Here is a 14993-nt window from a genome sequence, read left to right as displayed (position 1 = left end):
AGAAAGTATCTGGCACATGGTCAACACAGTCAACACTCGATATCGCTTCTCACTTTCTCCCTTTCTCAACTTCTTTCTTCTACTTTTTCTTTTTCTTTCTTTTTTTTTTTAAATATTTTATTTATTTATTTGACAGAGAGAGACACAGCGAGAGAGGGAACACAAGCAGGGGGAAGTGGGAGAGGGAGAAGCAGGCTTCCCACAGACCAGGGAGCCTGATGCGGGGCTCGATCCCAGGACCCTGGGGATCTTGACCTGAGCAGAAGGCAGACGCTTAACGACTGAGCCATCCAGGTGCCCCCTTTCTTCTACTTTTTCTTTTTCCTCTTTGTCAATCCCCTTTTTCCTCCGTGTACACCTTCAGCTTGCCACTGAAGTAGACGTTGGTTTAACTATCTTGGGTTTTTTTGTTTTGTTTTGTTTTGTTTTGTTTTTAGGTCAAGCATAAGATCGATAAAGCCAGCTGTTGGAGTTAGGAAGGGTAAATCATTACGGAGTGAAAAGAAGGAAAGGAGATGTGTAGGAGGGGCAGAACGCAAAACGAATGAAAAGAAATATGCTCCTGGGAGGCTGGGGGGAAGGTTGTAGATAAGGAAGTAATGAGCGGTGAGGCAGAGAGGTAAAGCAGAGAGCTGAGCAACAGCGGGTGGAAATTTGGAAGCTCTAGAGATGTGAACTCCTACACTCCTTGGAAAGCTGATACTTTCTAGAATTCCTTGTCTCAAAGTGGTATGCCTCACTGAAGAAAAGAGAAGATTCATGAGAGAATTGTTAGAAATGTGGATTTTGCTCATGCCGAGTCCTTAGACTTCAGGTGGTTCAAACTAGTTTGTAGCCGGTGGACTGGATCTCTTCACTGTTAGCAAAGGACGAATGTAGCGAGTCTCTGAGTTAGTGATCCAATTTGGCTGTGTCTGCAGAGTTCAGATTTGATGCAGTGGGCAGTTGGGAGGCATTATGGTTGCCTGAGCTGGTGGATAACTTGGTGAGAATGGTTTTAAGAAAGTTAACCTTCTAGTAATACGGGGGACAATTTGAAAGGATAAATGGAAGGCTGGAGGATCATCTTTGGGAATCCAGGCACAAAGATGAAATGGAGAGGGACAAATTGGAGAGATGCCTGTAATGGGCCCATCAACTGACATTGAGAATTCATCCAAGTGTGCTCGCTTCGGCAGCACATATACTAAAATTGGAACGAGAATTCATCCAAGTAAAGGAAAAGGAGGAAGAGTCAAAGATAAGTCTGGAGGGTTAGAGGGGAGATTCACCTTCATAGGTTCAGATGACGTTTCTATTGTCACCCTACAAACCATGCTGAAACCTCCCCAAGCCTTTCCTCTTCTGCTTGTAGGCGGTGGTTCCTGTGGTGGTTGGAGGGGTGGCCTGAAGTCTTCCATCTCTATGAGTTTATGCTCTGTGTTTCTCCCTCTTGTGATGCCCTCTGCACCCATTTTTTAAAAAAGATTTTATTTATTTATTTGAGAGAGAGAGAGAGAGCAAGCAGGGGGAGGAGCAGAGGGAGAGGAACAAACATGCTGTGCTGAGCGCCGAGCCCCATGTGGGACTCGATCCATGACCCTGAGATTATGACTGGAGCCGGAATAAGAGTCGGACGCTTAACCAACTGAGCCACCCAGGTGCCTCTGCAACCGTTTTTTGCACATTCTTTTAAATAGTCCATAGTTCCCTAATGATGTCATTTGTAGCCATCTTTGTTTTTTTGTTTTGTTTTGTTTAACTGAGCAGTTGGGACCTTACCATGTGCTGTTCCTAACAGTCTGGACAGTTAGAATACCTTCTGTGGTAGATGTTTGCCATTGTCTTTCATCTCCCAGGCTCTAACCCCACTTCCTAGGGCTTGGGAATCCCACCTTATGAGCCTAGGGAGAGATGGAACAGCCTCCCAGTGAAGCATGTGAAGTTTCCTGACATTCGCTTTTGCAGCCTTCTTTGGGACCACAGCATCGCCATGTCGGCTGGACTTGGCCAGTCTGCGCATCTGCCCCGACTTTGGTCCGGGAAGGAATGAGGTGATGGAGGGAAGGTAAGACTCTGGCAGAGGGTCACAGGGTCGAAATTTAGGGCACCAAGGCAGCAGCACCAATGGCGGTGTCCTGTGCCCAGTGAAGGTTCGGGCGGGGGCACCGCTGTGATTTGGGGGCACTGTCTCTAGTATGAGACCTTCCTCCGGTTCTCTGGCTCTCCTGGCAATTCCCTGAGCTCCCCAGTTTCCTGTGCCGCTTCCCTTAGCTAGAGTTGGTTTCTGTTCCTGGTAACTAAGAAGTCTGGTAAACTTGGTTAGCATGCCATATTGTCCCCTGGCTGCACATGTAAGCCGCCTTGTCTCTTCCGCTGGATTGGAAGCTCCTTCAAGGATGGTATCTTATTCCTCTTTTGTTTCTTCACAGCATCCTCCATCATAGTGCTTGCTGATGGGCATCAATTATGATTGGTATCCATGGTTATCAAATCTAGATGTTTAAATCTTCTAATCCAAAATATGCTACATTCTAATTTTGTATATAGCGGTAGCATGTCCAATGTCTGTTATTTCTGCTAGAGGATAAACTGTCTTCTTTTGCTGTTTCTACTGTGCCCAGCACAATTCCTGATGTATAGCAGCAGATACCCAATATTGGTTGAATAAATGGACACTGGATCCTCCATTTGAAAATTCCATTGTTGGGGAGCCTGGGTGGCTCAGTTGGTTGAACGTCTGTCTTCAGCTCAGGTCATGATCCCAGGGTCCTGGGTCGAGCCCCCTGTCGGGCTCCCTGCCTAGCAGGAAGCCTGCTTCTCCCTGTCCTTCTGCAGCTCCCCCTGCTTGTGCTCTCTCCATCACTCTCTCGCTTTCTCCCTCAAATAAAGAAATAAAACCTTTTTTCAAAAAAGAAAATTCCATTGTCATCTCAAGCTTCACTGAGGTGCCTTCTTCCTTCGCCCTCCCCTGAAACCATCCCATCTTTTGGTTTCCCATTGTGGTAAATGTCACCACCTTTTCGTAGGCTTGCAGGCTATAATCCTGGGACATGAAGGATAACAAGAAAGCATGGCTGATTCAAGGGACATAGGCCAGACTTGCCTGACTAGATCAGGAGAGGGTGTTTCGAAGAGGGGGAGAGTTGACTGGCTGGGTTATCAGAGGAGAGAGACAGCAGTCTAAAGACCAACCTTCTCCTCAGATATGTGCCTTGAACATGACTTGCTAGTATTGTTCCTTTGTCATTTTGTCCACACTGTTTTCTGAAATGCCCTACCATGCCTGCCCCACAGACCCAAATCCACCTTATCCATCCTGTAAGTTTCCATCAAGGTCCCAGTCCTGATGAGCCTTGCACTCTAGTGTAGACCATGGCGATCATTTTGACAGTGTTCCCTTCAACCATCTTTGGGCAGTGACTCATGTAGCATTTCAGCTTTTTGGTGTCTACTCTCCTTAGGTACTTGATAGTAAGAAAGATCACTTATGCTTTTTAAAAGGGCTTCACAGTACCCAGTATCAAGTTAAGCTTTTAAATAAATACTTGTTAAATCGTATGGGGCTCAAACTTGGCCAGATTTTGGCAGAAGCTACAGCTGCTTTGCTTCAAAAAGAGCTTTCCACTGGAGTCAAAGCGACATCTGGTGGCTAGGAAATAAAGGAAAAGGCTATGTGGTGGTAGGAGGCGGGCGTGCAGGCTGAAGGCGGAGGTATAAGGGCATGCTGGTGCCTGGCACGTGGGGGCAGGGAGACCTGTGTTCACAAATGCCACAGAGCGGGGTAGGACAGTGTAACAAAGAGCACAGAGGCATCTGGGCTGTTATGTAATAATAATAATAATAATAATAATAATAATAGTGACAAGTTTCTCAACCCCTCTCTGCCTGCTTTCCTCATCTCGACATAAGTATTTGCTACTATTGCAACAAAACTTACTTGAGGAACCACCTAAAAAAAAAAAAGAGTGGTTTGGAAAACAGATGGTGTCTCCTTGACAAGTTTCATTCTGATGGAATATTTTTACCATGGAGGGATTTACAGAATGAGTCATACTCATTGCCCACACGTGGGCAGATAAATAATTCCACTGTGTGAGGTTTATAAGAAATGTGCTGTAATGATGGCTGGAAGCAAATCTTGTTGGCTTTTCATTTCTAAAGAGATGGAGGAAGAGAGATTTGGAAGGGTGGAGGAGGCGGGCCAGGGCGAAGCCAGGCAGGGCTGGGCAGGCTTTGTACTGTGAGGCCGCATCATCATCTCTGTCCCCAAAATATCTGAGAAAAGCAGAGGGCACAGTTAAATAGGGCACCTCCCGGAGCAAACTCTCTCTGCGGGGGTGAGGCCTTCTGATGAACCCTTCTCTTCTGAGACTTCTCAGCAAGGATGGATGGGTTTTTGAACGGTACACTGTCGAACCAGGCTAACTTGCTCTGCTTTTCAAGACTCTTTCAGTTTCTAAGCAAATCTGTTACCGATGGGTAAATCCTCAACAGCTAGCCCAGTTCATGGAATTGGTCATCTTTTCAGGGGTAAGGAGGACAGATCTGTCTGGGTCCCTGTATCCCTGAATTCTTGGACCGTTACCTTCATGACTCCAGCTCCCCACTATGAGCCCAAAGGGAGAGCTATACAAGAGGAAGGAAGTATTCTTGCAGAAAGAGGAATACTTTAGTACCAGCTGAAGTTTTGGCTACCAATCTCAGTGATCTTGTGAACTGGATCAGGCCACGTCTAGTTTGGGCATCTCTGGTCTGAGCCAGCTAGAAGCAGGCCAAGTGGCCTCTATGGCCCCTTTTCTCTAGTTCTGTGACGAGTTTCTAGTTCCATCTTGGTCCCACAGAGCTTGCCAGAGAATTGGAAAGGAAAGAAGGAGCATTCACTGAGGTTGAGATCATCTTTCGAAAGCTCAGAGTAGCTTCAGTGGGCTATGCATACTGGCCTTCTTTCCTTACGCCCCATCTCCCTCCCTCCCTCCCTTCCTCCCTCCCTCCCTTCCTCCCTTCCTCCCTTCCTCCCTCCCTCCCTTCCTCCCTTCCTTCCCTCCCTTCTACCTTCCTTCCTTCTTTCCCTTCCACCTTCCTTCCTTCCTTCCAAAATTTACATTTTAATTCCAGTACAGTTAATCCATTGGCTTTCTAAGAAGAGAGGAGACCTTCCTTTCAGGTTTGATTGGGCTTTGGGGTCCCTCTTACTATATGGACCCTTAGGGGAGAAGAAAACCTAAAAAAAGAGACAAATCCAAAGAGAGGAAAACATAAGGAGAAGGTGCCAAACAACCGCATCCCCTTTGAACATCTTAGTGTACCACTTTGGAGGCATCCAAGAAGGTCTCTAACTGTCCCTCTAGAGGGAAACAGGAATGACAGGGTCAGGGAGAAGGCCTTTAGCAAATGTTGAATGATTGGGGAGTGAGTAGGTTGAATGAACGCCCTTTCTGGATTTACAGCATAATCTAAACTTGCTCCAAGGAAGTCTAACACAATTTAGAGAAAATTATAATGTGAAGGTTCCTTTAGTTCAAGGCCTAAAATCTATCTTCATTCACAGCAGTGGGCTTATTTAGGAAAGTTGTGAAGGCTTATTTAAGCTTGAGAAGAAGTAAGATTCTAACCAGGCAGAATGATCACTTTTGACTGTTTTGTGCCTTTTGAAAATGTTTGTATTACCAGAGTCACATGACTGCAGGGTTGAGAGTTTCTTGAAAGATCCTTAGTCCTGCTGCTAGGAAGTTACCCTATGGACACACAAGCACACATGTACTGGGATGAATGTGCAAAGATGTCTATCTCAGCCTTGTTGGTAACAAAAATGGCAATAAAAGGGGTGCCTGGGTGGCTAAGTTGTTAAACGTGTGCCTTCAGCTCAGGTCATGATCCCAGGGTCCTGGGATTGAGCCCCGCTTCGGGCTCCTTGCTTGGCAGGAAGCCTGCTTCTCCCTCTCCCACTCCCCCTGCTTGTATTCCCTCTCTCGCTGTATCTCTCTCTGTCAAATAAATAAATAAAATCTAAAAAAAAAAATGGCAATAAAAAAAGGCCATGGAACCACCCAAATCCATCAACAGTGGTTAAGGAATTATAGTACATCTATACATGCAACTGGTAAAGAGAATGAGGGCAGGTGTGTAGGATATATCATTAGGTAAATAAAGCAAGTTGCCAAACACTGTGTGTGTGTGTGTGTATGTAGGTATGTATATATATATATATAATTATATATATAATTAGGTATGTATAATCTTATTTGTGTGAAAGTGAAGAATATTTTAAATATGCTTATAAATGCTTAGCAAAGTTCTAAAAGAACACAGAAGAAACTGGGGACCAATTAAGTTCCCATTTTTACCTTTCTGAGTCTTACTATGAGCTTGTGTTTGGTATCACTTAAATAAGTCACCTGACATTTAAAATTAAATTTAGATTAAAATATACATTTTACATTTTAAAAAATATACCCTGACTGCAGAAGCATCGCCACCAAGAGGTTATCCTGGCTGTCCTTAAACACTTCTAGTGATGGAGAGCTCACTACCTATTAACTGTCAGACAGCATTTTGCAAGAGCCCCCAGATGGTAATTAGTTCCTATTAAGGCAAGAACTAGGGACTTGCTCAGTCTGAACTCACTCTTGATCATGAGTTCATGAATTCGAGCCCCACGTTGTGCTTAGAGATTCCTTAAAAGAAATAAAAATTAAAAAGAGAGAGACTTAGGTTTGCAGGGGGCTGGATCTATCAATCCTATCTTTAGGGTTCTGGAGGTGGACAGCATATAGTTTCGACAGCTAATTCTTGGTATTTTTTTCAGTTTAAAAGATGATTTTTTTGAAGATATGAACAGAAACTAATTGGGGGAGGTATGTCCCCTGGCAAGAGCCTTCATGAGACTAGAGGAAGAGAATAAAAGACTTTCCAGGATGTCGTTTTCAGGAGGATATTAAGAGAGTCTATATCACAAAAGAGCCTTGTTTTCAAAGGAACCCGATCTGTACATGGGGATGGTGAGGGTAATACACTCAAAGTTAAAGAGCACACATGAATACGAGCACTGTTTCACACCCGGAAAAAGAAATCTTGTTAAATGCCAAGTAGAGAGTGATGGTGTGGACCAGACCCATGGGGAACACCAGGTTGAAGAGCCGGACTTGGTCTGGGTTTTGAGAAGTGGGGTGGGGGCATTTGACAGGGAAGGCAATGGCATGAACAGAGATGGGAACCCACAGGGACAGTGCGCATGAGCAGGTGTCAGGGCAGGTGGAAGGTGTTTGAGGGACCCCTCTTTCCTTTTTGAGGGTGACGCCCAGGGGGAGAATTTCGCCCTGCACAACATGTCCCATGGGCCTTCTTGCAGAGTCCCCATGGTCAGCCCCAGCGACCTGCCCAGGGCAAGTCTCCGTGCCTTGGGCTTGTGGGCGTAAAGATCCCCTTTAGTGGAGAAATCTATGGACTGATGGAATTCTGATTTTGTACTGTGTGAAATGTGGAAAGTAAAGACAGGGACTCTTTTGGAATATTTTAATTAATTTATTTTATTATTTTTTTAAAATATTTTACTCGTTTATATATCAAAAGTGAAAAAGCATATGATTCAACACAACTTCAAGAATGTTGGACCCCACATTTGGGTATCCTTATGGGTACTGTGTGTAGCTGTCATGTCCAGTGCATTATGAGAAACAAACAAACAAAGAACAAAGATTTTTCACTGAAGAGCACGGGGGTGGGGGAGGGAGGTTATTAGGGTCCTATTTGGATTACATTCATTCATTCGACATCTCTGTGCAATTCTTTAACAAATTGGTCTTCATACCATGGCCTCTAGCTTGCTGGTTTTCAGAAAGATTATCTAGCTAGGGTAGTTAAGTCCGAGCTCATGGTCTCTCTCATTCTCCTCTCTCTCTCAATCTCTCTCACCCTCTCTCACGTGTCCACTGCTTGCACACAGCAGCCGGAAATGACACATCGAAGTGAGTCACCAATGCGGCTGTGAATCACCCTGTAATTGGGGAAAGTTCTGTCCTGCTAGGTCGTGCAGCCCCTTGCTCTCCTGTTCCTAAATATATTGGAAAATTTTGAAACTACTCTGTCCTCGCTGTAGTCTCTCTGACCCACCACATCCTTTTGGTCCCTAAAGGTGGATAATCTTGGCGGGGGTCTTAGCCATCAAGTGGAAGGGCCAGGAAGGGAGAGGAGCCATCGGGCTCGGGAAGCCACAAGGTGGCAGTGTGGGCCCCACCACGCTTGCCGCCCAGAGGGGCAGCTAGTTAAGGGGCCAGACTCCTGAGATGCAAGACACAAACCACCAGGGAACATTACAAGCAAGTTCATATAATACGTTTTTCTTGAGCATCCTCGTTCTCTCTCACAAGCACACAAGGACGAGGATGTAATAAATACTGAAGCACATCCCTGGCATCCCATCCTCCCCACCAGGAGTTGAGAGCCAAGAGCCAGGCACACATCTCACTTTTCTTCCTCCATTCCTGCAAAATAAAGTTGGTGGGAAGCAGAAACCCGCTCCTATGAGTAAACAAGTCACCTGCACTCCAAAAGAACATACGCACACTGTTTCTTGGGAGGGAGACGGCCAAGCCAGGGCGGGTTTCCACACGGGGTGGGCAGGGGCACTGCCCATCCGCGTGACCTCTGAGCTGGGGCAGCACAGACCTCGAGCTGAAAGGGCGCCTCTCCCACTGGCCTTTGGCTCGCCGCCAGCCTCCTTAGCAGTGGAAGGCAGTGTGAGAGTGACAGCAACGTGACTGGAACACAAATCGTTTCTACCAAGCACACAAAAGCTCCCATAAGCCTTGGGGTGCCATCCTGCCAGGGTCTCAGCAGGGTCCAGGTCCGAAGACCCGGAGGGCAGAGCGCTGGGCAGAAGCAGCTGTGCTGGTGGGTTGTACAGAGTTTTACAGTCTGGTGTGGAGACCCAGCTGTGCTTCGGAGTCTCTCCTGGGGGCTCCATGAGAGAGTTTTACTGAAAGGTCCTCTTCCCCACTCCTGGGAGAGGCTGAGGTCTGGGAGGCAGATTTGAAAGATTTACCTTTTTTTTCTCTTAAAAAAAAAAAAGGCAAATGCCTTTTTTTTCTTCCAGAAAAGTTAATTAAAATATATATATATATTTTTCCCCTTTGGAGTTCCTTCTTTCTCGGATACATCTCCAGTTCTGTCCCAGATGAGGGCTGCTTTTCTCACGGTCAGGGTTCCATCACTTGGCCCATGAAAAGGACCGTTCCTGAGGACGGAAGAAGCGTGGGAGATGAGAACGGGAAGAAAGGGCATAGCTCACCCAGGCCCATGTTTATGGATGAACTGAGATGTGAGAGCGTGAGTGAGCTGTCTGGAGTCCCAGCTGCTGTTGTGACTAAGCTAGGGCTGGGGTCCTGGCACGGTGCTCTGATGGTGACAGAGCATCGTCCCTGAATGGAAGAGGTGGAGCAGAGCTATGGATTCTTTGTCTGGAGTCCCATTGGGGTGGGAGGGAGCGTCTACACCTGTCTAGACTGGTGCCTGGGGCGAGAAAATGGGGCGGGGGTGGGGGAGAGGGCAGGGGAGCATCACAGCCCCGGCTCACCGGTGGGGTTATGCCGCACCACAAAGAGGAAGGGTCTGTCCATGATGATCTCCTCGGGGGCCATTCGGGCTGAGACGATGATGGCTAAGAGAGAAGGAACAATGATCTAGAACAGAGGGACTGGGCACTGGCGCCTGGACTGATCATCAGGAATCCCCTGACACCAGCCTTCTGATGGCAGCCTTGGGGGGTGACTAGGAGGCTTGGTCGTTCTGGCCGTGAACCTGAACGGTTTAGGGAAGTTCTTGGAGGCCTGGTTTCCTCCAGGAGTTTCGTAGAGATCTATCCACTCCTCACAGCCATTTAGGTGAGCCCTTTTAGAGCGACTTGGTGAGCCAGTTCCTTAAGCTGACTAGCCACCGTGAGAAGCCAGGCTTCCTTGCGGGGGTGGGGAGCTTTTCACCTTCAGGGGACCTCTGGAGCCATCGGGTGAGGGACTGGGCTCCCAGGCCAAGTGGGCTCACCTTCTAGGCTGAGAAACTCTGGTGGGGTTGGGGCGATGCCCTTGGCACCGGGGGCGGGAGGGGGTGCCGCTCCATGGGGAGAGGCAAGAGGCTGGTAGAGCAGAGCCGTGGAATCCATCCCAGATGTGGGCCCCTCCTGGAAGTCCTGGGCTGAGACCCACCAGGCCTCACCTGAACCTGACTCACCTGTAGAGGAAGATGCCACCGTGCCACTCTCATTCACCTCGATCTTCACTTTTTGCAGTGCCTGGGACACATACAGTCCCTCTTGATCTGAAACACAAGTGGATCCGAGGGCAGATCAGCTGGGGTTCTCAGGGACACACTCCTTTGTCCTCTTAGGGGCCCCACAGTCCACCAGCGGAAGAAAGTGAAAGGAAAATCTCCTACCTGAAAGACTCGAGAAGTCCGCCTGGTGTGGCCTAAACATGTCGGTCATCCCCAAGTTCTCCAGGGGCCCCCGGAGGTTGACTTCGCTCTCCAGGGAGAACCTGGGAACAGGAGCAGGAAACAGCTCAAGCTCAGGCCGCCCCTTGCAGCCTCTCCCAGTCCCTGACATCGTATCCCCTCCCTGGGCTGGCTGGCTGGCCCGACAGGATGGGGACAGATGTGGAAGTGGAGGGAGGCTCGTCTTTTCAAATCTGCGTGTAAGGCCTAATAGAAATGAACATTCTCTGCCATCTCCCCACCCCCTGGAACCTGATCGGTAGATTGTGTTTCTGGGAGCTAATTCTGAAGAGGACTCCAGCAGAGAGGCTTTGGGCTCCCCCTGCTTCCCATCAGGGCTCTCATTAACTTGGGTTTCACTTTCTAGGGCTGGGGGCCAGGGAGGGGCAAGAGCCCGCAAACCAGCTAAATTCTCCCCTTTCCCCAGGCCTGCCATTAAAGCATCTGGAAATTGGGTAAGTGTGGTGGGAGGCTTCCTATAATTCTGGAATGACCCAGCCTCAGCCTTCTCCACCCTCTGTGCTTCTGCAGAAAGATTTTTAAAATCTGCTTGGTTGGAAGCCAGCTAGAAAGAAGCTGCTCGGGCTCCTTTTGTCTCCATTGTTTGGATGTTGACTTGAGCCATGCGGGTGGGAGAGGGTCTTTCACAGGCCGATCTATCCCCCCCACCTCCACCATTTCTCCGGCTCTTCCTTTGGCTGGCTTTGGCTGGGTATTCTGAGGGTGGTAAGTGTGGGGGCATGGTCTAGAAAAATTCCCCGCCGCCCTCCACTGGAAACAGGAGGAGGGAGGATGGGAGGAATCTTAATCAAACCCAGGCCGGAGTGTTTCCCATCAGCTTCCCACACACGTCCCTGCCCTACAAATGTCACATTTGGGAAACTCGATGAGGGGGTGGTCCTTTCAGGGAGCCCTGCGGGATGGGAAGGGGGCAGGTAGAGGGGGTTGGGGTGTTGGCAAGGGTGGTGAGAGCAAGGGATGACTTACTTGGGCAGAACCAGGAGGCGGAGGCGCCTGGTCATATTCCCTTTCCACTGGCTGATGAGCTGGGCATCCAGGATGTCGGTGAGGGCAGAGAGAGGCACCTCTTTCTCATAAGGAGCAGCAATGAACATGCTGAGAGTGTCCCCGTGGTAGGGCAATTCCAGGATGTCGTAGTAACGGCCGTCGGGGGTAGAAAACTCGGCTGCGAAGACAGCAGATTGGCACACTGAAGATGACCCCTCTTGTTGGTTCTCACCCAGCACTGGGTTTGCAACGAGTTCTATCTCCTCTTTCTGGAAGCCAGCTTTCTACCTGGGCTTTGGAGGCTCCCCCAGTCAGAGTTTTTTAATCCCCATTTCCCTTCTCTTCTGCCAATTCAGTGTCTTCTGGTAACTCTGTCTCCTTTGGGCCTTCTTGGCCTTCACCCCCCTCTCCCCCACACTCAGCCACTAACTCATTCCGAGTCTTCTCTCCTTCAGCTCAACTTCCACACAGGCCTGCCCCCAGCAGGATTTGTGAGCCCCCCCGCCCCCCCTGCCCTTGTAATCACACTAGAAACACTCGGGGACCAGAGACCGGGGTCACGTGGTCATAGGCGGGCTCGAGGGACTTCCTGGATGTCAGCTTCCTCTCGCATGAGCTAAAGCTACTTTCGGCTGCTCCCGTTATCCCAACAGCTTCTGCTTGGGGAGTCTTTGGCAAAGCTGGGCTACATTCGGGGTTTTCTCCTCCCCCGGAAAGGGAACTCCCCAGGGGGATGAGGTATAGTAGTGGTGGGACTTTTGGAAAGAGGTCTTGAACTTACTGTAGTTGAACTTGTTGGTTTGAGCCATCATGGGCACAGAGATGGTGCTGCCGTCGGATTTGTGGAAGAGGCGGTGGTGGGTGCCCGACTCGGGGAAGGGTGTCTTCCACTGGCCGTTGAAGTAGAGGGCATTCACCAGCATCAGGCGCGTCAGCTGATCCACAGCCCCTCTGCCCAGTAAGTCACCAATCATGCCTACGAGAAAGCCAGGTGAGCCATGAGGGGGCTAGATAGGCTTTAATCCTCTTAGCGGGTTCCCTTCGGTCCTCAGATTGGATGTGTGTGTCTCTGAGGGGATCCGGTCAGGAGGCAGACTGGGGGCGTAAGTGAGCCAGTCTAGCTGTGTTCAACCTGTTCCATCTTCCCAGGAGTCTCGGGAGGGTTTTCCGCTCAGCACATGCTCTGGCCCTGGGATCCTGCCCAAGATCAGACGCAGAGAGTGAGTCCTCCCTTACTTTGCTCCCTAAGCTGGAGACTGAGAGAGCTGTGTATTCTTCTTGTGGTCGTAACCGTTCTTATGACAACTCACAGCACTTTTTAGGGCTGCCCTTAGAGGTGGTTCTTGAGATGGCCTACTTATGAAAACAAAGATGCTCTGATTCTTAAAGCGCCTGACCCAACTACAGAGAAGAGCACGCTGCTGGGGAGAGGTTGGGATGCTGGAGATTTGTTTCCAGATCCCCTTCCTCTGCAGGCCCTCGGGCCCAGCCTCCTCTCCCTACCCGCTCACCTTTTTTTTTTTTTTTAAAGATTTTATTTATTTATTTGAGACAGAGAGAATGAGAGACAGAGAGCATGAGAGGGAGGAGGGTCAGAGGGAGAAGCAGACTCCCTGCCGAGCAGGGAGCCCGATGCGGGACTCGATCCAGGGACTCCAGGATCATGACCTGAGCCGAAGGCAGTCGCTTAACCAACTGAGCCACCCAGGCGCCCCCCACTCACCTTTTGTATGTCTCTTCACCCAGTCGTTGACGATGAACCTGGCTCTCTCCACCTCGGAGAAGTCCACCTGCTTGACCGTGGTCTGGAACAGCCTGAAGAAGTGGGGCATGAAGCCACGGACCAGCTTCAGATCCCGCTGCACGAAAATGGCATCAGCAGTGCTGATCTCATCCTTGTTCCACGGCCCCATGAGTTCCTTGTACAGTTGGCGGAGGGCAGGGGCCATGCCCTCCTCTGTGCCCGGACAGGACAGAAAGGACACATCAGCTTACGTTGAGCCAAGGGCCCCCGAGTTGGGCCAACTTCCCCCAGGGGAGGCCCCAATCCTGCCCATCTGGATGGGGCTCTTCTGCTCCCCCAGGGGTCTATGGAGGGAGATTTCCTTCCAAACCTTAATCTCTTCTGCGTCTCCCTCTTTTCCTCAAAAATCTCAGGTCCTGACCCTTTTGTGGGTTAGAATATTTTTCTCTGCTTTTAAGTTCTGAACCCTACATTTTTTTCTTATCAGAATAATAGCGATGAGAAGCATTTCACCCGCATAATTCTATTGAATCCCTACAGCAGCTCCGTGTGGGAGATAATTTTATTGTCCCCATTTTGCAGATAGGGGCATGAAGGTCATGCAGTTAATAAGTGGTAAGGCACATCTGCTTTACGCCACGTCCCCTGGCCTGTACCCCCGGTGACGGACCCAGGGCCCAGTGATGCAGGGTGTGCTGGGGAGATGTGGCGCAGGAACTGGCCCTCCCCCTGCTTCTGGTTGGTGACGCCCCTGTCCCGAGAAGACGGGGTGAGCGCCCGACCCCGGCTCTGCCCCATCTCTCACCATTAATCTGGAACTGCATGGCCTCTTGGATCTGCTGCCGGGTCTCTCCTGCTGTTGTCAGCTGCAACATGGCCAGGACTGAGGCCACCCCATACGGGGAGAAAACCATGTTGCGGTCCTTGGAGGCCAATGCCACCTGCTGAAACACCTTCACTCCGAAGTCTGTAGCCAGTTGCACTGCTCTAGTCTGGCGGGGGCGGGAGGCCGACGCTTCACCAAAGACGAGGGCCAGGCCCAGGGCTAGGCAGGCAAAGACTGGAGACGTCCGCATCCTAGAGCAAGCAGAAAGGATCTGGTGAGGGGAGAGTTCTGGAAGACGGGCAGGTGGGGTGATGCATGAACACGGGGGCGAGAGTCCTTAAGGAACCCTGATGGCCCCGATTCTGAGCCTGTCCCCTCCGTCTCAGCCCCAGGGAGTCTTAAGCGCAGTTCCACCTGTGGGACTCTCCCAAACCCCTGGCAGCACCCTACAGTGTCTCTCCCTTGGGGGTGGGGGGGCAGAACAAAAGGCCAAATTATACTAACGCCTTTGATTTGCATAATGCTTTTAATTCTCTTCTAATGCTTTCACAACCCTTCATTCATTCAAATTAGCGGGCATGAAAAGCCCCTTTCCAGAGGTGGGCAGGGTGTCCTGATGCGGAAGGCCCGAGAATCCAGGCCCTTGTTTCTGGGTGGTGGGGTTGTCGGTGGGGCCGCCCTCCATCAACTCAGGTCTGCAGGTCTCCAGCAGGGGGAGAAAAGAAGAAAAGCGGGGATCGTGGACGGAGGGCATTTCGCGGAGGGGCGTTCTTCGCCTTAACCCGAGGAAGAGATGGAGAGTTGTTGGTTTTTTTTAATTTCTCTCTTACCTGAAGTTCTCAAAGGTGCCTTGTGATAGGCGTCTGTCCTGTTGCTCCTGCTGACGGTGGCGATTCTGCGGCCCCAGAGGGGGTGTGGCTTTCTCGACGGTGCTCTTGGCCCTGCAGCCAG

General features: G+C 49.8%; 1 protein-coding gene across 1 annotated transcript; it reads right to left on the bottom strand.

Moving 5' to 3' along the window:
- Positions 1-7490: 7490 nt before the first annotated feature.
- On the bottom strand, positions 7491-14993 carry SERPINE1 (serpin family E member 1). Its single transcript, XM_034988548.1, has 9 exons — positions 14873-14993; positions 14022-14293; positions 13196-13429; positions 12254-12448; positions 11452-11650; positions 10408-10508; positions 10204-10290; positions 9554-9637; positions 7491-9214 (listed from the first exon to the last, which is right to left on the bottom strand). Exons 2-9 carry the CDS (start codon positions 14290-14292, stop codon positions 9177-9179), a joined length of 1209 nt encoding a protein of 402 aa, XP_034844439.1. The 5' UTR covers position 14293; positions 14873-14993; the 3' UTR covers positions 7491-9176.

Source organism: Mirounga leonina, unplaced genomic scaffold (genome assembly GCF_011800145.1).
Source record: "Mirounga leonina isolate KUSES-001 unplaced genomic scaffold, KU_Mleo_1.0 Mir_454, whole genome shotgun sequence".
Classification (NCBI taxonomy): Eukaryota; Metazoa; Chordata; class Mammalia; order Carnivora; family Phocidae; genus Mirounga; species Mirounga leonina.
Note: the sequence above shows the minus strand (reverse complement) of the source record. Positions and strands in the feature narration are given on the sequence as shown.